Source organism: Taudactylus pleione, unplaced genomic scaffold, assembly GCF_031769625.1.
Source record: "Taudactylus pleione unplaced genomic scaffold, aTauple2 ptg000005l, whole genome shotgun sequence".
Lineage (NCBI taxonomy): Eukaryota > Metazoa > Chordata > Amphibia > Anura > Myobatrachidae > Taudactylus > Taudactylus pleione.
The window spans coordinates 16,600,898-16,623,430 of NW_028284408.1; the positions used below are offsets into that span (position 1 = coordinate 16,600,898).

The following is a 22,533-nucleotide window of genomic DNA, read 5'->3' on the forward strand; positions in this document are numbered from 1 at the left end:
TAAATCTCAGGGGCATGACATGGGAGGCTCTACATCCCCTGACTGCAAGTTCATGACTTCTATAGATGGCTAGTGAAATGCTTAGCTACCTGTAAATATGTGATTAATTACGGTGTGTTGACTGTTTTTCTACCCGCCTCCTACTCTTGAGATGTTTGGCTATTTGCATTTTGGATGCGAAAATTCAGTTTACCCCTCATCTCCTAAACTTTGTGTCTGTTTATATTGGCAAGATCAAATGACTATTTCATGAATTTCTGTATTCTTTTTTTTTTTTTGTATTGCTAAAATAAATAATGAAAAAGAAACCCCAGCTTATGCTGATGGGCAATACCTTTCAAGTTGTTACTGTTCTATTTCTCACCAGTTAAATGAAGGGTCTGCCAGCAATGCATTTCAATTCCAGCAAGCACTCAATTTAATATGTACGGAGATATATCAGAGATTCACTAACCTTTTGGGTCTTGAACAGATTAATAATGAATAATAATGTTAGCGATCTGATAGAGCTATGCATACATTGCTGTCACAAAACGTTTACTTAAACTACAACATTTTATATTGTTGCTTGAAGGCTAACATAAGGAGATGGGGGGGGTTGCCTTTTTGTTTTTTTTTGTTTTATGGATGTATTTAATAAGAGATTTATTTAAAGCCTTTTTGCTTGAGAGGTCATCCCTTCTGCAGCAGAGATCTGTCCTTGCTGGAATAGACGTTTAATGATTTTCCACCACTTGGATGCTGCAAATCTATTTTTCCCATGAAAGGTCTTTTATTTTTCAGAAAGCATCGGGTGGGCTTTTTTTTTATCAGAGGGTATCCGTATCAATCTGGATTTATTTTAATGGCACCCAGCGGCAAATCTGAAATCCTGCAGATAACAATCAAATGGTGCATGAAAAGCTGTTTTTTTTTTCGCAAATGGTGATTTGCACATACAAACTGTTTTTGCTGTAATATTTGTCTATCTGGTTCTAACTATGGACCTGATTCTGAGGTGGGAGTAAAGCTAAAAAAAAAAAGCATGCAATGCAAGGGCTGCAAATACATTTAATGTTTACATGCTGGGTAAATACTAGCAGCTTTTGCATGTAGCCCACAAATTCAGGAAAGCTATATTTTTACACTGCATTTTAGATTTAAGTTTGGACACAGCCCTCCCAAATCTAAATCTTTCTGCACATTTTAAATCTGTCCCACCTGAATTGCAATATGGTTTTATCAAGATGCACAGTTACTTGCTCCTTTTTGCTTTAAACCCATCTCAGAATCAGGCTCTATACATTATTGTATTTATTGCAAGAAGGTCTAGCCTTTGTTAGGCTGCCTCAAGTGTATCTGTCCATACCTTTCTGACCAGTCTAACTTTAATAGAGCAGCCTGAGTATAAGCTTAGTCACAGTGTACTGTTGTTAGCACACAAATGATACTTGAGATATTTGAGCTATAAAACTGTGCCCTTCACTCCGTGGGGCGATTCAGTTGTATCCACCGGTGGCTGGTAGTGCCAGGCACCCAACGCAGCAGGCGCTGACATTTCTACTCTCCCTCCCTGAGGAGGCGAGCAGAAATGTGCAATAATCCTGGTTTTGGGCACCCAAAAATAAATAAAATAATAAATAATGTAAGGGTTAGGGTATTTACCTAGTTGGATTAGGATTCTGACTGTCGGGATGCCGCTGTCTGTATTCTGACCGCTGGCAACCCGACCACCGGGATTCCATACTCAACCCGGCTAGATGCATGATTGGACTGTGTAGCAAATTAATCAGGCAAAATATATTAATACTACACTACTTATTTCAATTTATAAGGGTTACTGGTGCCACTGCAAGTGCTACTGCTCCTACTTATGAAGCTGAGAAGAACCCTTTCTCGTTTGTTTCTGGTGAAGGGTTTTTCTCAGCTTCTCTCAAGTTATCAAAATGTTAACATCAGAGAAATCAAAGATGTCTAAGGTACTCACACATTTCTACATCAGGGTCCATAGGGTATCCACAGGATACCTTGGGGTATAGGTGATGACGTCAGGCATCGGGCACCATAGAGTTAACTTTTCAGCCTCCCAGGATGCGTCAGGGTCCCCCTCCTATACCCCGCTCTCGAGCCAAGGCATCTCAGTTTCGTTGGTGCCCGGCTCGGAGTCGGAGCACCTGTTTAGAGGGGGGCTAAGAATAGCCCCTGAAGTGTGGTCTCCCCTACACCCCGCCGGTACTGATGCGGGGATGCTGGTAAGAGTCTGGGGTCACGGCTAGCGGTGACCCCAGATGCTTCGGACCATGGCCGGATCTAAAGGGAGCAGGTAAGCAGCGGGGATCCTGCGGTGGGTCCCTGCTGAGAACATGGTCCACAGTCCCCAGGCAGGGGGCTCCCTGGGGACTGGCTGCAGCGTGGAGCCAGGTACTAACCTGCGCTTCCACTGTCCCCCTGGGACAGCGGGCCGCAGCTGAGCGGCAAGCGCTGCGGCGTCCCAGGGGTTAATTACATGCCAGGGGAGCGCGCCTTCCCTGTATACAGTCGGCGCCTCCCCCGCTGCGCACAGCCCTCTCTGCGTTGCCGATTGGACCTGTGGCAGCGCTCCTCCCCCAGGCCGGCCTCCTCTCTGCTCCTCGGTGGCCACTTCCACTAGACCGGAACAAAGCCTTGGAACTGCGGAAGGTTTTGCACACTATGCTCCAGGCTGGAGTTATAGTGCCTGTTCCATTATCCCAGAGGGGCCAGGGTTTCTATCCCAATCTGTTTTTGGTGCAGAAACCCTATGGGTCTTACCGTCCAATACTCAACCTCAAGGTCCTCAACAAGTCCTTGAGGGTTCCTCTGTTTCGGATGGAGACTCTTCGGTCCATTATTCTGGCGCTGGAACCTGGGGATTACATGGTGTCATTGGACATTCAGGACGCTTCCCTGCATGTCCCTATTCTTTTGCGCCATAAGCAATACCTCAGGTTTACAGTCTGCAACGAACATTTCCAGTTCCGGGTGCTGCCTTTTGGACTGGCGACAGCTCCACGAGTGTTCACCAAGGTCATGGCGGCTCACCTGCGGATGCAGGGAGTCCGAATGTTACCGTATCTGGACGACCTTCTGTTGTTGGCAGGGTCTCCAGAGCTCCTTCTACGCTATCTGAACCTGATGATTGCAGTGCTGCAGCATCACGGCTGGTTGATAAACTGGCAAAAGTCCACCCTGACCCCGTCTCAGAGAATCCTGCACCTCGGGGCCTTGTTGGACTCCAGGCAGCAGCAGATCTTTGTGACGGAGGAAAAGATCCCTGCTTTGCAGTTGACGGTGCGCAGTTGTCTGCAGTGTCCCCGAGTGTCTGTGCACTCGGCGATGCGGTTGCTGGGCTCCATGGTGTCAGTATTCGACATGGTGGAATATGCCCAGTTTCACTCCAGACCTCTGCAGCAATTGATCCTGTCCAAATGGAATGGACTGCCTCAGTCTAAAGTCCCAGACGATGGTGCTCACTCTGGGGGTTCGCCTGTCTCTAGCCTGGTGGTTGCAGACGACCCACCTCAACAAGGGTCGCCCACTTTGGGTGGCGAACTGGGTTCTGTTAACAACAGACGCCAGTCTCCGGGGGTGGGGAGCAGTCACAGGTCCACACTTGTTCCAGGCCAGGTGGACTCAGGCAGAAAAGGAGCTTCCAATAAACATCTTGGAACTCCGCGCAGTGTTTAATGCTCTCCAGCAGGCACATCGGGTTCTCCAAGGTCACCCCGTGCAGGTCCAGTTGGGCAACACCACCACTGTGGCCTACATAAATCGACAAGGAGGATCCCGAAGTCGGGCGGCACTCGCAGAAGTGTCCCGCATCCTGGTCTGGGCAGAGCGCAATCTCTCGGCTCTATCAGCGGTGCTCATCCCGGGAGTCCTCAACTGGGAAGCGGATTTTCTCAGCCGGTAGGACGTACATCCGGGAGAATGGTCTTTGCACCAGGACGTCTTTCAACTTCTGGTGGACAGGTGGGGTCTTCCAGAGATAGACCTCATGGCGTCCCGGCACAACAACAAGTTGCCGGTGTACGGGTCTCGAACAAGAGACGAAGAGGCGTCTCTGGTGGATGCTCTGTCCGTCCAGTGGACGTTCCAGTTTGCCTACCTCTTTCCTCAGTTTTCCCTTCTTCCGCGGGTAATCCGGAAATTCAAACAGGAAGGAGGTACGCTCCTGTTGATAGCTCCCGAGTGGCCCAGGCGGCACTGGTTCTCGGACCTCCAGAGTCTGTCAGTGGACGTTCCTCTGCGGTTATCACTGCGGCTGGACCTGCTGTCACAGGGTCCTTGTCTTCACCCGGACCTGACTCTGCTGTCTTTGACGGCGTGGCTGTTGAGACGGCCATGTTAAGGTCCAGGGGGTTTTCCGGCTCTGTGGTGCACACCATGCTAAGAGCTTGGAAGCCATCCTCTGCAAGAATATACCATCGTGTGTGGCATACGTTCTTCCAGTGGTGTCGACCTAGAGGTTATGCCCCTCGGGAGTTCTGCCTCTCTAGAGTGTTGGCTTTCCTACAGGCTAGACCATGGGCTTCGCCTTGCTTCCCTGAAGGTGCAGGTGTCTGCCCTGTCAGTCTGGTTCCATCGTAGGATTGCTGCGCTCCCTGATGTGCGCACCTTTATGCAAGGTGTTCTTCGCATTTAGCCACCTTTTGTTCCACCGGTGGCTCCCTGGGATTTGGCTGTGGTCCTGAGAGCTATCCAGGGACCGCCGTTCGAACCACTGGGCTCAGTGGACCTTAAATGGCTAACAGCTAAAACAATATTCCTTCTGGCCATTGCTTCGGCCAGACATGTTTCTGATTTAGGGGCTCTCTCCTGTAGACCCCCTTTCTGATTTTTCATAGGAACAGGGCGGTGCTGCGCACTCGTTTCAAGTTTCCACAGCAACGAGGACATCGTTGTGCCGGCTTTTAATTCACCTGATCTTTCAGTGGGTGAGGCCACTTTGGATGTTGTGCGGGCCTTAAGGATTTATGTTGACCGCACTTCTTCTTTTAGGAAATCGGACGCCTTGTTTGTCCTCTGTCTTCTGTAAAAAAGGTTGGCCTGCTTCAAAGCAAACTTTGGCAGGTTGGATTCGTATGGCAATTTCAGAAGCTTATCTTCGTGCAGGCCTTCCGGTTTCATCCTCTGTGAGGGCTCATTCCACTAGGTCTATGGGTCCTTCGTGGGCAGCTCGACGTGGTGCCTCTGCAGTCCAGATCTGCAAGGCTGCCACGTGGTCCTCTGTTCATACCTTTGTGAGGTATTACGCTTTTGACACCTTTTGCCTCTCAGGATGCTTCCTTCGGGAGGCGGATTCTCCTTTCAGCACAGGAGCTTCCCCACCCTTAAAGGATACTGCTTTGGGACATCCCCAAGGTATCCTGTGGATACCCTATGGACCCTGATGTAGAAAATGAGATATGGTAAGAACTTACCTTTGTTATCTCTCTTTCTACGAAGTCCATAGGGTTCCACAGGACTCCCGCCCTGTCGCACCTGTGCTGCAGATGGGCTTTACTCTGGTCACCTGTTTTTCTGTCTCTGGTGAGAATGTGATTCTTGTGTGTGTTCAGATCTTTCTTCTCTCTTTACTTTCTCCTCCTCCGGCCTATGGCTTGGTACGTAACTGAGATGCCTTGGCTCGGGGGCGGGGTATAGGAGGGGGACCCTGATGCATCCTGGGAGGCTGAAGAGTTAACTCTATGGTGCCCGATGCCTGACGTCATCACCTATACCCCAAAGTATCCTGTGGAACCCTATGGACTTCGTAGAAATAGAGATAACAAAGGTAAGTTCTTACCATATCTCATATTTTAGTGCTGCTTACCATTATCCCCATATACTTCCATTGGGTTGGCTGAATCAAGCAATTCATAAAGCAACAAAAGGCTACATCCAACTCTGGGGTACTGGAGAAACCGGCGAGGCTTTGCTGGATCACCCCTGGGTGAAACTATTGTGTGTTGTATTGCACCCAATTCTGTCTGGAATTCCTATATATATTCTTTTATGTAACGGTCTATGTGTCTGATCAGTGCATGCGCAGTTGTAAAAATATCATGCTCCGCACTAATCCCTCCAAGTGCGAGAGTGAGCAAGACAGACAGGGCCGTAGCTAGGGTAGTGCGACCGGTGCCATCGCACAGGGCACCACAGGTCAGGGGACGCTGTTTGGGCTTATCAAATTTCTGTTTATTATCATTCTCACTTGTAGCTTACTCTTATTTCAACCCCAGCATCTCCTGGCCTCCCCTATCTCTTCCCTGGCTCTTCCCCATGAGGCCATTCCCCTTTTTTGGGTGCATTATGTCCCTTTGAAAAATGAGGGGGGCGCCAATGCTCTTTCTGGCACAGGGCACCAAAAAATCTAGTTACGCCTCTGCAAACAGATCTGAGTGAGAGAAGGGAAGTCAGACAGATGTGGCCAAAAGTGTGTGTGCATGTATGTGTGTGTAATAAATATATATATATATATATATATATATATATATGCAGTCAGGTGCATAAATATTTGGACATTGACAGAATTTTCATATTTTGGCCTCTATTCACCACCACAATGGTTTGAAATGAAACAAACAAGATGTGCTTTAACTGCAGACTTTCAAATTTAATTTCAGGGTGATTACATCCAAATCAGGTGAACGGTGTAGGAATTACAACGGTTTCTATATGTGCCTCCCACTTTTTAAGGGGCCGAAAGTAATGGGACAAACCTGACTATCCTAAATCTAACTTTCACTTTTTAATTCTTTGTTGCAAATCCTTTGCAGGCAATTACAACCTGAAGTCTGGAACGCATAGACATCACCAGACGCTGGGTTTCATCCCTGGTGATGCTAGCCAGGCCTCTACTGCAAATGTCTTCAGTTCCTGCATTTTCCCTTCAGTTTTGTCTTCATCAAGTGAAATCCATGCTCAATCGGATTCAGGTCAGGGGATTGACTTGGCCATTGCATAACATTCCACTTTTTAGCCTTAAAAAACTCTTTGGTTGCTTTTGCAGTATGCTTCGGGTCATTGTCCATCTGCACTGTGAAGCGCCGTCCAATGAGTTCTGAAGCATTTGACTGAATATGAGCATATAATATTGCCCGAAACACTTCAGAATTCATTCTGCTGCTTTTGTCAGCAGTCACATCATCAATAAATACAAGGGAACCAGTTCCATTGGCAGCCATACATGCCCACGCCATGACACTACCACCACCATGCTTCACTGATGAGGTGGTATGTTTTCGATCATGAGCAGTTCCTTTCCTTCTCCATACTCTTCTCTTCCCATCACTCTGGTACAAGTTGATCTTTGTCTCATCTGTCCATAGGATGTTGTTCCAGAACTGTAATGGCTTTTTTAGATGTTGTTTGGCAAACTCTAATCTGGTCTTCCTGTTTTTGTGGCTCACCAATGGTTTACATCTTGTGGTGAACCCTCTATATTCACTCTTGTGAAGTCTTCTCTTGATTGTTGACTTTGACACACATACACCTACCTCCTGGAGAGTGTTCTTGATTTGGCCAACTGTTGTGAAGGGGTTTTTCTTCACCAGGGAAATAATTCTTCTGTCATCCACCACAGTTTTCCGTGGTCTTCCGGGTCTTTTGGTGTTGCTGAGCTATCCGGTGCGTTCTTTCTTTTTAAGAATGTTCCAAACAGATTTGGCCACACCTAATTTTTTTGCTATCTCTCTGGGTTTGTTTTGATTTTTCAGCCTAATGATGGCTTGCTTCACTGATAGTGACAGCTCTTTGGATCTCATATTGAGAGTCGACAGCAACTGATTCCAAATGCAAATGTCACACCTAGAATCAACTCCAGACCTTTTACCTGCTTAATTGATAATGAAATAGTGAGGGAATAGCCCACACCTGTCCATGAAATAGCTTTTGAGTTGAGAGTCCCATTACTTTTGGCCCCTTAAAAAGTGGGAGGCACATATTGAAACTGTTGTAATTCCTACACCGTTCACCCTATTTGGATGTAATTACCCTCAAATTAAATCTGAAAGTCTGCAGGTAAAGCACATCTTGTTTGTTTCATTTCAAAGCCATTGTGGTGGTGAATAGAGGCCAAAATATGAAAATTCTGTCAATGTCCCAATATTTATGCACCTGACTGTGTGTGTGTATATATCATGCACGTACATGCGCGCACACGCACGCTCATATTCAGTGATTTAAGTGGAAATTTGGAAGTAATGTAACTTTCTGTATTAAATACCTTTTTCTTCAGTCATGCAGTAGTCATTTGATCTTTCCAATGTAAACAGACACAAAGTTTAGGAAATACGAGGGTACACAGGATTTTCATATCCAAAATGCAAATAACCAAAAATCTCTCGAGTGGGAGGTGGGTAGAAAAATACAGTTATTAATCCCATATATCCAAGAAGCTAAGCATTTCACTAGCCATGTATACAAGCTAATGTTTGATTACATATGTTGCAAATGTTCTGATGTACATTTCCTAATGCAGAAAAATTGGCAACATATGGAGAAATAACATGTATGTTTCCATACATGGAGAGAGAACAAATTACACCATTTTTGCACGTGTGTGAACAACACGTTTTCGGTACCTGTGAAAAAAAACAGAGCACAGTGCGTTTTATAAGCCATGTTCTTCATGATATGGTGAGATGCCACACAGCTGAATGATATGCCGATGGATATAGGAGGTGACTCTGGAGGTCCTTTATGGTTGTACTTATAAGGGATTTTAAGTGATCTTCAGCAATAGTTGTAGTGACAATATCACAGTATATATCTACAACAGTGGAGGAGCATGGAGTTCTCAGTAAAACTAGATATAAAACCTGGCAGCTGCAGGAGGCATGACATTTAGAAGCAGTACTTCAAGGATAGAACTCTTTAATTGCCAGTTGGGTAAAATATGTTATGTGACTACTATTATTCTAGAAAAGTTTTTTATTGATCGAAATGAAGAGTTTAGGATTAGTGATGCTATACTTATGTGACATGTCACTGCATTTATGGTAGTTTTTCTGTTACTTACACCAGTTACCACTCTTTGATTTCTTTCACCTTTTATTCTTTTTATTCTATACAAGTATCTCTCACTGGAACAATGTGATTAGTTAGGTAGAATGTAAATATGCCACTCCTGTCCAGGAGAACTGCCAACCCTTTGAATGACAGACTCTACCCGCTGGCTTGGTAGAGTATGACAAAACCTGAATGTAAACTTATCCTTTAGAACCCTGTAAATGGTAACTTACCGTATATACTCGAGTATAAGCCGACCCGAATATAAGCCGAGGTACCTACTTTTACCCCAAAAAACTGCGAAAACTTGTTGACTCGAGTATAAGCCTAGTGTGGGAAATGGCAGGAGCTGGTAGTGACCCAGTAGTAATTCCCCCTGGTTGTGCCCCCAGTAGTAATCCCTCCTGGTAGTTCCCCCAGTGGTAATCCCCCCTTTCAGTGCCCCCTGTAGTAATCCCCCACTGGTAGTGCCCCCTGTAGTAATCCTCCCCTGGTAGTTCCCCCAGTGGTAATCCCCCCCTGGTAGTGCCCCCTGTAGTAATCCTCCCCTGGTAGTTCCCCCAGTGGTAATCCCCCCGGGTAGTTCCCCCAGTGGTAATCCCCCCTTTTAGTGCCCCCTGTAGTAATCCCCCCCTGTAGTAATTCCCCCCTGGCAGTGCCCCCTGTAGTAATCCCCCCCTGGTAGTTCCCCAGTGGTAATACCCCTTTTAGTGTCCCCTGCAGTAATCGCCCCCTGGTAGTGCCCCCTGTAGTCTCCCCCCCCCCCCCCCAGTAGAGAGAGACGTGACAAGAATAAAAAAAAAAAAATCACTTACCTGTAACTCCCGCTCCTGGTCCCACCGCTGTCCGCTCCTCCGGCCGCTTTGCATGGGAGAGACGTCGTCATGACGACGTGTCTCCCATCACCCACTGCGGGAGCCGGAAGATGGCTCCCGCAGTGGGAGCGGCAGCAGCCGCTGAGAGTCTGACAGACTCTCAGCGGCTGCTGATTACACCAAACACGCAGCTGCCGGCTCCGGCGGCTGTGTGTTTGGCAGTGTGTAGCGCTGACCGAACTCCGTCCGGTCAGCGCTACACTTGACTCGAGTATAAGCCGAGGGGGTACTTTTTCAGCACATTTTTTGTGCTGAAAAACTCGGCTTATACTCTAGTATATACGGTACTGCATGACTGATGGAAAGTCTGTGAGATGTATCCCATCTTAAATATAAAATAGATGAGGATCTAGTCTATTGAAAAATTTTGGGTATTTACATGTAAATCTGAATTTTTTATTTTTTTTGTTGCTTTATTGGTATCCCGTGTCAATGTAATAATTGCAAATAATGGCATTTGACGTGGGAACCTTGGAAATAACTTTTATTTGTTCTTTAAAACATAGATCATTATCAAACATAAACATATTGGAATGGGAGCAAACCAGTATTCAGTCTGCATAGCAAATGTGAATTTTGTGCCGTGCTAGAGACAGCTCTCTGTGACATCTGTGGAATGTGTACAAATGTTAGATCTTTCTGATTTCTGAGCTGATTGTTGTTTAGAAAGAAAATAGCTCACAAGAGGTACTTTAACTTTTTACATAATTTTTCCCATATTCCACAATACATCATATAGTATCACTGAAAGTCAGCTCAATCCAGAAAATACACAGAAACCTCTCTCTTGCCTAAACTATCTGCCCTCATCACGCACTACAGACTTTCTTGGTTTAATGCTCGATACCTGTGAGTTGATTTTAGTCTATTACTAGTAATTTGCTTTATGCATCCTATGCTGTAGCCAGGTAATCCATTTATACAGGCCAATCTGATATAACCTTGCTATCTTATATTATTATATATACTAAAAACAAATTAGCAAAGTAAATACATAAGAATATCTCATGGATCCCCCCTCCCCCCAAAACCACCTATGCCAAATCACATCTTACAGGTGACATGCGGATGTAATACTGTACACAACGCTTACTGAAGATCAGACCTTTCTATAGCACTGACTGTCTCTACCATGTCCAGTATTCAGCAGCACTCCCCTCCCTGTATTGTCAGACACTGTAGGGATATTACATTGGTCAGAATATCATACAGAATGCACTTACGGTACCCTATAGACACTATTAGAAATGTACATAAACACTCTATTGCAGGATATAATATGTTTAGAAGTCTGATACTTCAGCGCTACACATTTATTTGCATTCTAATTCTGTTTGAAAACTTGCTACACAGCTTGACGTTGGCGTCTGCCAAATCAACTTTTTGTTTGCTGTAATTCATTACCAAAGAAGTGCGTTGACCCAGTTCCAACTTCTGTTTAGACTTCTTAGTATAGATTTACAGTTATAGCTGGATAACTAACAACTGGATTTGGCAAGGTCTACCCTTAAATGTCTCTACAGCAAAATAAGATCTGCCAGTTCATATATTTAATGTACATTATACATTCAGAACTGGTGCAACCCAGCTATGCTATCATGCTCTGTGTATTTCTCATTGGAGATTGTTATATGACTGGCTGCTCAGGTTGAAATGTATTATATATTAATCTGCAGTTGCTTAACTGTTTTGCCCTGCACTACAACTTAGTGCATAGATGTCATATTCCCGGTAGCAGCACCTCTGCCTACATTTGCACTTTTCTGATGTTTTTCACTCAAAATTATACTGGCATCACCTAGAACACTGTTGCTTGTAAAGCAATTAACAAATGTATCTATCTTTTTCTTTGAAGTTCTATCAAAGTCACTGAGGTCAGGCTAGGCACAATCCGCAACCAGAGCAACCCAGCATTTTTATGCATGATCCTATCTAAGCTGGGACTTTGCTAAATTATCCGGGGAAAAAAATAAAATATACTGTATATCTCTATATATACACACACTCGCATACATAACACATGCACCCTCAAATTCAGTGATTTAAGTAGAAATTTGGATGTAATGTAACTTTCTGTATTGAAGGCCTCTTTATCTTGACTGTGTTAATGCTGATATTTCCCATTCCCAAATGTTTGAGTGAGTGTGTTATTTTGCACAACCAGGACCTTTAGATTGAATCAGTTTTGTGTGCAGCCTCTGTCCTTCATTGAGATATATATGTACAGGGAGTTTGGAAAGTCTCTCTGCAGTGACTGTGTGCTATGTGTGTGACAGTCCAAAATTCAAATAGGAGAGCCACACCACCTGCCAGTGAGTCCCTGCCAGCGATGTTTGGGGCCCATATATCTGCAATCAATTGGGACAATTCTGCGTTTGTGTAAAAAATGTTTTAAAAAAAATTGGCAATCTGCAAAGGTATGGGAGTTCACTGATTACCAATTCCGACCAAAAAGTGATCATCGGTAAATAAGATTGTCCAATATGTTGGATTCGCAGACCAAATCAGGGCTGTAGGTTGCCAGTGTATGGAGCCGATCAGCCGTTTTGCAGACTGTTACTAGTGAATGAGCCTTTCGCGATTGACAGATCCGTTCATTGCTGAAAATGACCTGTAAATCGCTGATGCATATCAGCAATGTATGGGAGCATATTGGTGATTTGGAGAATTTTTAAATCTACAGGGGGAGATGCAGAATCAGTAAACCTTTTTGTAATTTCTGATGTATGGGCCACATTATTTATATTGTATATCTAATGCTAGGTCACAGCGGCCTATTGGTAAGCTATCCAAACTTACCAACCGACCGCTCGATGTGTCAGGGCTGGAATTTAAATTTGGCCGCCTAGTTGAGATGTCAACATAGGCGGTCTCTACAGTAAGTGTACGGGCGGGCTGTGGGCTGCTCTTACACACAGCCACAGCTGTGCTGCAGGGTCAACTTGATGTCTGTGAACTACGTCGTTCACAAACATATATTGGGTTGAACACCTGCAGATGCACTCGTGATATATCGCTTAATGTAAAATGAGTGATATATTGCAAAGTGTGTACCCAACATTAGGGAAGCAATGATTTTGCATTGAATTTATTTTTTCTATGAATCTCTAGTACCTATAATGGAAATTATTTGTTATTGTATAACCAGCATAGGATGTCAGTTCATCTGTTAACTTTCAAGGGAATATAGTAATTGATTACTTTTTATTATAGAGGAAAATTAGTTCCTGCATGGACAGGTGATTTGTAATTCATCCAAACACTGTTATTTTGTAACTGATGCCTAAACCTACACTGCAGTACTGTATAGCGTTTCTGTGACCATGGCTGACATGACATACTTTCAAACAACAGAATTATATTTAAATTGTCAAAAGATTTTTTTATCTCTGTAATAGTGCAAAACATACTCTCTAGAAGCAGAAGCAACCTGTGGCTTTAAAACTGGTGTGGGACAAGTTCCCTTGTCCCTTCTAGTTCCAATAACAGCTGAACTGCCAGCTCCCTCTTACTTAAAGTAATAATTCAAAACAAATTAACAATTTCAACAGCTGGACCCATAAGTATTTGAATAAACCAGAGCAATTATTTTTTTCGCTCTGCAAATACTGATATATATTACCTCGGGTAACCTCAGTGTAACAGTCACATTTTAGGACCCTGGAAATTCATGCACAGAAAATTACCTCTAAATGAATCATCTCTAGAAAACCATTTTTAGAAAAAGAGAGAAAAAAACAGCAGCTGTGAAAAGCAAATATCCCTCAGATGCATCTTCAGTGTCTGCACTGTGATAACATAATAAATACTAATTGTAGACGGGATAAAGTCTTGTGCTGAAGCTGAGGGCTATACCTCAGCCAAACTCTCCATACATGTTACATACTGTGCCATAGTGACACAGGGTCTCTACAGCACATATACATGTAACACCCGCATTATGGAGTACCCATGGTCCTAGGCTGGTTTTGGCCGAGAAGTCCTACTTGTCCCCAGGTACTGCTCAGGCTGCTGCTACTACTCTGCTATAAGGGAGCTTGCTGCTCGCCACCCATTGTCTGGCGATAACGCAGTTACTTGATAAAATGAAGCGCATCGCTCTGCACGATGGAGCCCTTGGAGCAGTCCAGGCTGGTCAGCAGCCTGAAGCCGCACTTCAGGGCCATCATAATGGCCTCAAATTTCAGCGTCTCCAGGGTGCAGACAAAGGTGTTGTCCTCCTTCAGCACCAGCCGGGTGCCGTTCTCCGACTTGATGAAATACTTGAACTGGATGACGTTGGAGGAGATGCAGAACTCCTCGGGGAAGCCGTCCAGCCGACTCTTGGACACCAGCACGATGCGAGCCTTGATCTTGGCTATGAAGTCGGGGGCATTGCAAAAGATCCGCAGCCCCTGGGAGCGGTCGTGGTTATCAGTGATCTCCAGGAAGGTGGTCTCCCGGGCCGCCTGCTGCTCCCGCTCCCAGCGGGCTCTCACTGCCTCGTTCAGCGCCTTCAGCTTGAAGAAATCCGCTTCGTGCGCCAGCAGGTGGTTCTCCTGGAAGCCTTCGGGCAGCAAGAGTTCCCCGTTCCGGAGAAAGTTCAGAACGTGCCGGAACAGTAGCCCGTCCCTGTCTATGAAGTAGTGTCCGTCCGCGTCTATGGGGCAGAATATCCTCCTGCTCATCACCCCCTCCAGGTACGAGTCGGGGTACTTAGCCAGCGTTTGCCGCTGTGTAATGTAAAGGTAGCCGCCCACGTTCAGGGTGACCAGCGGCGATTTGCAGTTCGTGCTGCCCGGGATCCCGTCCTCTGTGCTGGGGCATTTCTCGTCGCATTCCTTCTCCCGCTTGTGGCTTTTGCCGCGTTCCATTCTTTGCGGCTCCTGTGCTGCCGCTGCCCGGGCTCCTTAGCTGCTGGTGCTCGAGATCCGTGTCTCCTTAGCTGCTCCTGCCCCTGCTCGGGAGCCGTGTCTCCTCATCTGCTGCTGCCCGGGATCAGTCTCTCCTCAGCTGCTGCTGCTGCCCGGGAGCCGTGTCTCCTCAGCTGCTGCCCAGGCAACTGGTTCGTTCCAAAGCTAAATAAACAATAAAAAGATTCGCCCTCAGACCTGCTCCGGTGATGGATTGAGTACGCTGCGAGCATTGCCCGACGGTCAGCTCGGGTATGCTGTAGGTGGCGTATGAGCTGTGCACACAGTGAGATAGCAGCTATTCAGATGGGAAAAGGAGCATTTACATTTAACTGTGCACTGGAACATGTGCATTTTCTTCCTCCACCCTCCTCAGCACTACTGACTGTTTCACTTTCTTTTGTTTTTACTAGAACAACACAAAAAGCAGCACATCGGTTTATGAACAATAGAAATTAATCCATATCTGTATCATTCATGTTGAACTGGTAACCCATCACTTTAATTCATTGGGGTCCTACTTCGCTGCTTCTGGGTCCCTTCACAATATATGATTTTAAGCACCCATATGTCTCCCCACATAACAATAGACCATCACAAATAGCCTACACACAATGGCAAGTCACACTCTAATTTTCAGTACTGGTAATTCTTATAAATTCTGTACAGCTTGGGGTTGAGGCAGGCAGCAGTTGGGGTAGAGCTGGTGTTTGAGGCAAGGAGCAGTTGGGGTAGAGGGGGTAAGGAAAGGCAGTACTGTAATATAGTGCTGGGGGTAGGCAGGGGTAAATTGCAAGCGGAGGGGGTGGTGGGTGTCAAGGGCAGGCAGCAGTTGGGGTAGAGGGGAGTAAGGGCAGGGAGGAAGTAAGGGTAGATAGTATTTGGGACAGTACTGGAGACCAAGAGGGGTTATGGACAGGCGGTACTGGGGGTAGGGAGGAGGTAAGAGTAGGTATTTGATTGTTTTCTGATTTGGCTGTCCCCCCCCGTTCGCCTGTTTGCAGTAATCTAGCTTACACCATTTTCTTGTTTTAGCTGTTTCTCTATTTCCTCACCCCCCAATGTTTGCATGATCATAAACCAAAATGCAACATAGCTGTTACTGGTCAATGATGTGTTCAGGCAGATCAGCGGACCCAACCCATGTCATATGAACACACCCCAAACCATTATGGAACCACCCCGAGTTGACAACTGGGGTCCATAGCCTCATAGGGTCTGCACCAGACCTAAGCCCTACCATCAGCCTGAAACAACTGGAACCGTGACCTATAGACGACTGACAACATGTAGCATGATCTTAGAGTCCAATTAGCAATGTCACAAGCCCAGATGAGGTGCTGTTTCTGGTGTCATAGTGATAACAGGGACACTGGTGGGTCTTCTGCTTCCATATCCCATGGAAGCTAAAGAATGCTGCACTGACCTGCTGGATTTGTCTGGTACCTACTGCACTGAATGTGAAGAGGATTTAAGCCAGTGTCACTTGTCTGTTACCACAGACAATTTTGGCCAGACACCGCTGGTCATAATCATTAAGCACCCGTGGTCTGCCACTGTGCTATCCTCAGTGTGTGGTAATGCCTTCCATGTACACAATTTAGATTGAGGAATGTTGAATCGCCGCACAACTTTGGAAATGGAATGTCCCATCTGTCGGGCACCCACTAAGTTGCCCCGTTCAAACTCCGATAATTCACGTCGCCCTGCCAGCCAGTATTCAGACTGACTCACACGATTTCAGATTACAACTGATGCAGGACTGGGTGTTTCCAATAAGTCACAGTAAGCAGATTCAAGTAGCCACAGGACTTAATGCATGGTTTTAGCTCCTGGGTTAAGTGCCTGGAGCTATGTAATTATTTCCCGAAATTAAGCCCCCGGCTAATGTGCAGTAAGCCATAGCTCCCAGGTTAATTACCCAAAGGTATTAAATTACTGCCCATAGGAAGCCTGTGGCTAGCCCCAGAAGCGCCAGCTAACGCAGATTTTTGTTTGCATGTCAGGAGAGTGCAAGCAGAAATATGCATTAAGTGTTCCCTCTGGGCTAGTTATGGGCTTCCTGGGGGCAGTAATTGAATATGTCTGGTCACTTAACCTGTGACCTAAAATCCAGCAGTAAGTCCTGCGGCTAATTGAATCCCCCCAAAAGGGTACAGGATCATGTTCACAAGAGCTTACTTTTTAAGGGATGGGTGGACACAGAGGAGTAGTGATTTATTGAGAGGGAAAGCAGAATTTGCAAAGTTGGGTGGAGGGGTAAAGGGCTTCAGTGAAGAGATCAGTCTTTAGTAAGGATAGTGTGGTAAGCCTAGCTTTAAGGGCACCTTTTAAAGACTGGAATGTTGGCTGCAAGTTTATTGAGTATGGAAGAGCATTCCAGAGGTTGAGATAGCATGTGAGAAATCCAGAAGGCGAGAGTTAGGTGATCAAGAAGGAGAGGAATTCTTTATTGGGAGTGAAAAAGTGAAGTGGTAAAGGGTATCGTATGTGAATAAGAGGAATCCCAGACAATATGAAAAGCAACATATGAAATACAAGCCACAGAGTACAAAGTGCTCAAAGCATGATAGCAATGGACCCACTGAGTCATTGGTTGCTTGGATTGTTCATTCTACACCTAGAGGTAGCAGGCGAGGCAGCTCTCTAGGATGCACTGCATAGATTACACTGGGTGCAATAGGCAATTCCTGGAAGTGCTCACACGTATACTAAAGTGAGATATGAAATACAAGATTTTTACATACTCCTCAGATGCATGCAATTGTTCAATATATCTACAAGAAAGCCAGGAGAGGGAGCAGTCTTGGGCACACTACATGGGTTTAAAGGACAGCAATTTATGTATACATGAAACAAAATGGTAAAATATTGAATCGGAGAGTGGGAAACAAGTTACTCACAAAGTCGTTAAATCCATGGATTGTTCAATGTACAGAAGTACCAAGCGAGTCAGCCATTTTGGGCGCTGTGCATAGGTTACAATGTGCGAAATAAGTAGTACATGGATATAACGCAAACATTGGGTAAATATGAAATAAGAAACTAACAAGATACCAGGCACATGTTCATACTACTTATGAATTATGAAGGTACCAGACAAGACCGTCATCTTGAACACACTACATAGGTTACAGTGGGTGAGATAAGCAATTTATAGATGCGTGATACACAGTGGGAATAACAGAACAAAACATAAAAGACAAAAGTGAGGGCCACTGTGGTGTGGTGGCTTGTTTGGAGCAGGGACTTTGCTTAAATCTTGGAACACGGAATTTATAAATATCTTTTTTTTTTTTTTTTATATTTTGCAGCCATGTATTAGGAAATAAAAAGTTTAATATTATACTCCAACGATTCATAAATGGCATTTAATTTCCTCAAACACTGGATGTGTTTTGTGGGTCATAGAACGCTTTATCAGATTATGCCTTAATTGTAGAGTTCAGGCTTATGGATGACCTTTCGAGGTCTTTTTTTTGCAAAATTAATACAATTGTTTAAGATGGCTGTTGGGAACAGCCCTGTGCATCAGAGTTGCGGGAACAACACTACACAGCACTGATGCACATGATGCACAATCGTATTGAATTTGGCAAAAAAGACCTGAAAATGTCGTCATATGCCTGAACCCTGCAATTAAAGCATAATCTGATGAGGCATTCTGTGACCTGTGAAACGCGTCAAATGCTGTAGACAATGAATTACCATTTATGAATCATTTGCAAATATTTAGCCTTATAATTTTTTTTTTTTTTTTAGGGGATACCCTAACCCCTTGAGGATGCAAACCACACCTGTTATATCTTATCCAGGAGTGGCACCAATCCTATCCTTCAACGTAATATGGACCACGTGCCTTGCTGGTCACGGTGGTATACGTAACATGTAGCAGTAGTTTGTATTTGATTCTGTGGGGAACGTGGGCGTCAATGGAGCGGCTGGCAAAGGTGTGAGCAGATGTAGAGCAGTGATAGAGGAAAATGAGGTTGGCAGCGGATAGACTGAGGAGGGGTGATGTGGGTGTTTTGGAGACCATAGAGTAGCAGATGACCATAAAATCAAGGCAGAAATGATGAGAGAATGAATGAGAGTTTTAATGGCTTCTAGGTTGACAGAGGGTGGGATCCTGGAGATATTGTGTAAGTGGCGGGATTGGGAGGACTGGTTTTGACAAACAGATGTCTGTCAAGGATGTTCTTGGACACAAACTAAAAGTAGTTATAACAAGTAGATTATTGAAAATGTAATCTTGGGTGATAAAACTGAAGACATAATTTGCAACCTGGCCAGGATGGTTTTGGCACCGTGGCCTATTGGTACAGGTAATGCAGCTGAAACACATAGTAGAGAGGTGGTATAGATGCCTTGTATCCCTTAAATTGTTAATTACACTGCCTTCTTGACGAGGCATTTTGCTGTAAAACCGTCTTGACTGCATCTCTGATTATCTGCCTACTGCTGCGTAAGAGTGTGGTGAGAGTAATTATCCTAGGTCCACTTATATTAGCATAGGAATATATCTGTTGCTATTCTGCATACTATTCTCTTTAAATGCTGAAAATGTTAAAGATCTGATGAGTCTCTGAGAAGAAATAGTAGAGTAACAAAACAAGGCTACGCCAAGAAGTGCTTCCAGTTAAGATGGACACCTTTTAATATTTTTATGTTCCAGAAAGGCAATGCCGTCACCATCCTTTTAAATTAAAAATAAATGTGCCCGGGGAGTGCAAGGCTTTGTAATGAATGTCCGTTCTGTATTATTTTTTGTTACATTTACAGAGCTAAGAATATTCAATATTTTTATATGTACATTACATACGTGCATTATGAAAATTCTGTTTGATTGGTGACTTCACCTCGGCAACAAGTCCAGTTATGTCCTGCCTTGGGACTGTCACTGATAGCTGTGACTGCCAGTGGCAATGAGAAATATGGTGGTTTGATAAAATATTATTTTATTTGTATATTATCTTTATTTGCTAATAACTAGTTTTACTTCCTCTTTAATGAATGCAAATATGCAGATATACAGTTATATACATAATACAATCCTACATAGTTACTGTGATGACCCGAGGACCCCAGTCCAGCTCATCTCAGTGTAATGACCCTTTCCAGGCTGTTCTCTGTGTCTCAGTATATAAGTGGGATGTGGTATGAAAATTAACAGTTAATAGATCGACAATGTCTAGATAGACACCAGATGTTAGACAGGCAAAAGGTCGACACACTGAAGGTTGACAGGGTCAAAAGGTCTGCCCGAAAATGGTCGACACACAAACCCTAATCTTCACCCAAACCCTCCCTCCTAGTGCCTAACTCTAACCGTTGGGTTAGGTGCCTTACCCTAACCACCCCTTCTAGTGGCTATCCCTAAGCCTCCAGTAAGTGCCTAAACCTTCCTCCTGGTGCCTAAACCTAACCGTTGGGTTAAGTGCCTAACCCTAACAAAAAATAATAATGTGTTGACCATTTTAGTGTCGACCTTTTGATCATGTCGACCTTTTGTACCCGTCGACCTTCTGTTATGTCGATGTTTAGTTTGTTGACCTTTTGTCCCTGCCGACCTATTGCCTGTCTAACATCTGGTGTCTATCTAGACATTGTTGACCTTTTAACTGTCTATCTATAATCCGGTATCCAAGTGCAGGAGGAACAGATGCATAATTAGTGGAGCGTGCACATGTGGTGGGGGACAATAGCTGTCTTTTCTCCTATGCAGCACATTGCCTCTGTGTCAATAGAGCATTATAATGCAAATTAAATGTGGACAAGACTGTACATTGGACATTATATTGATGAATCTGAGCCTGTTGTAATAGTCCCTCTTTTAATATCTCTGCTTTGCCCTATCAGTTGAATCATTTCTCTAATACTTGAATGTTAACTACATGATGCATATGACATATGTTTACACATGAAACTACTTCATCACCATAGGTAAATTGATTATGTATCATGGCTTAGGATGTCTTGTTATCCAGTGTGACTATGGGGTCTATTATTTACTAAGCAGTGTTAGGAGAAGTGAAAAGTGATAAGGTGGCAGCCAATCAGCTCCCCACTGCCATCTCACAGGCTGTGTTTGAAAAATGACAGTTGGGAGCTGACTGGCTGGCACCTTATCACTTTTCACTCTTCACTTTTCACTTCTCCTAACACTGCTTAGTAAATAGACCCCTATGTGAGGCTAGGTATGCTATCCTGTGTTCATGCAACCAGGCAACTTGTCTAGGCTGCTAGGACCCACCACAGGAAGTCCCAAACTGTCAGTCCCCACACACCTCCCTGTCTCAAGCCCACACAGAAAGTCAGGATAAGCTGAATGCTCTGTGATATCATAAATGCATACAAGAGGTTAAAGTGGGTAGTTTTATTACACCTGAAAAGCCAAACTCCCTTGTCAACATAATGGAGTGGACATTGTTCCAGAGTGGATTTTGCTAGACATTGTTGTCTCAAAACAGTAGGGGACATAAGGGAGAAGACGGGCCCACTAACTATCTGTAGCCAGTTCCTTCATTTACAAGGGCTTAGGACTTTGTAACTCACACACATGGGTGTGAGATCATCGTGGGAAAATAATCGGTTTTAAAAGAACGAACGCCGTACTTTTTACTAGAAATGAGTGGTTCGGTTTTGGCTCGCCAAGTGCGGATCTCAGAACGAGGCAAAATGTGATCTTTAACGGACATCTTTGCACAGAGATCCGAATATGGCGGGAAGATCCGAGCCAAAATTGAACAGCTCATCTGTACTTTTTATTCAGTTCAGCAGCAGTGAGCACCATCTTCATTGGGAGAAGTCCATGGATCGGTGAACCTAGTGCACCCAAAGAAGTGGGATGACTGGTAGCATGTCCGAGTGGCTCGGATCAGCAAATCGCAGGCCCAAGTGGCCAGAATTTGGAGTAGATGCTTCTTGAGAAGTGCGAAGCCGCTCAGTAGCATTTCTTTCAGTGGGACCCTGCTTAGTAGCCTCCCTCACAGTGGTACTTTCCCCAGTACAGGCGGTTATTCCAATTGAATCCATAACAGATTGCTACTTCTATTACTGAAAGGCTCACTGTTTTAGGGGGTGTATGGCTTTCAGAGTGTGTTTAATACTACAACCAGTGCTTGAAGTGTGACAGGATGCAGCGGTATGGCATACCGTCACTTCAAGAAATTAGGATTTTTTTTTCTCTCTCTAATTTACACGATAGAGGGCTGCGCGGGACTCTTCCCCCTAGGACATCCCCCTTAGCCAGCCGCAGTGTGTATTTATGCGGCTGGTTTAGTGAATATCCTGGGCTGTCAATCACCGAGCTGCTGCCCGCCCTCCCGCGCGCCTATCCCCATCCATCCGCACTGTTAACCGTCCGTCCCCCGCTGGAAGAATCTCCTCAGAACTTGCGAGTCAGAACAGAGTCATTGGCCGCCTGTGTGTGCCCATCCCCCGCCGGTTTCTGTGTCAGCCTGCCCAGACAGGAGTCGCAGCCTAACAGCCCCTCATATTGGCCTCCGTGGTGAAGGGGATTGTAAGCTTGCTGAAGGATCCCTGACGCCTGGTTCTACTGCAGGGGGCAGCCCCCCTCCTGTCTCTAGTACAGCTGTTGGTGCCACTGCACTACTCTACTTCACTCCTCTGGGTGGATCCCTCAGACAGCTCCACCTCAGCTCTGTGACAGCAGCAACAGGTGAGTACTACAGGATTTCAGTTTTAGTGTGTCTGGCTACCCCCTGTTGTGTGCCTCGCTACCCCTGTTTACCTCACGCTGGCATCACTTTCCC

General features: G+C 45.0%; 2 protein-coding genes across 2 annotated transcripts in view; one reads left to right on the plus strand and one right to left on the minus strand.

Annotated features, from left to right (window-relative positions):
- GTF2F2 (general transcription factor IIF subunit 2) overlaps window positions 1–22,533 on the plus strand; it is a 214,517-nt gene that overhangs the window by 100,550 nt on the left and 91,434 nt on the right. The window lies entirely within an intron of this gene.
- Window positions 10,343–15,042, minus strand: KCTD4 (potassium channel tetramerization domain containing 4). The gene has a single exon (XM_088477189.1). It carries the CDS (start codon window positions 14,717–14,719, stop codon window positions 13,940–13,942), a length of 780 nt encoding a protein of 259 aa, XP_088333315.1. The 5' UTR covers window positions 14,720–15,042; the 3' UTR covers window positions 10,343–13,939.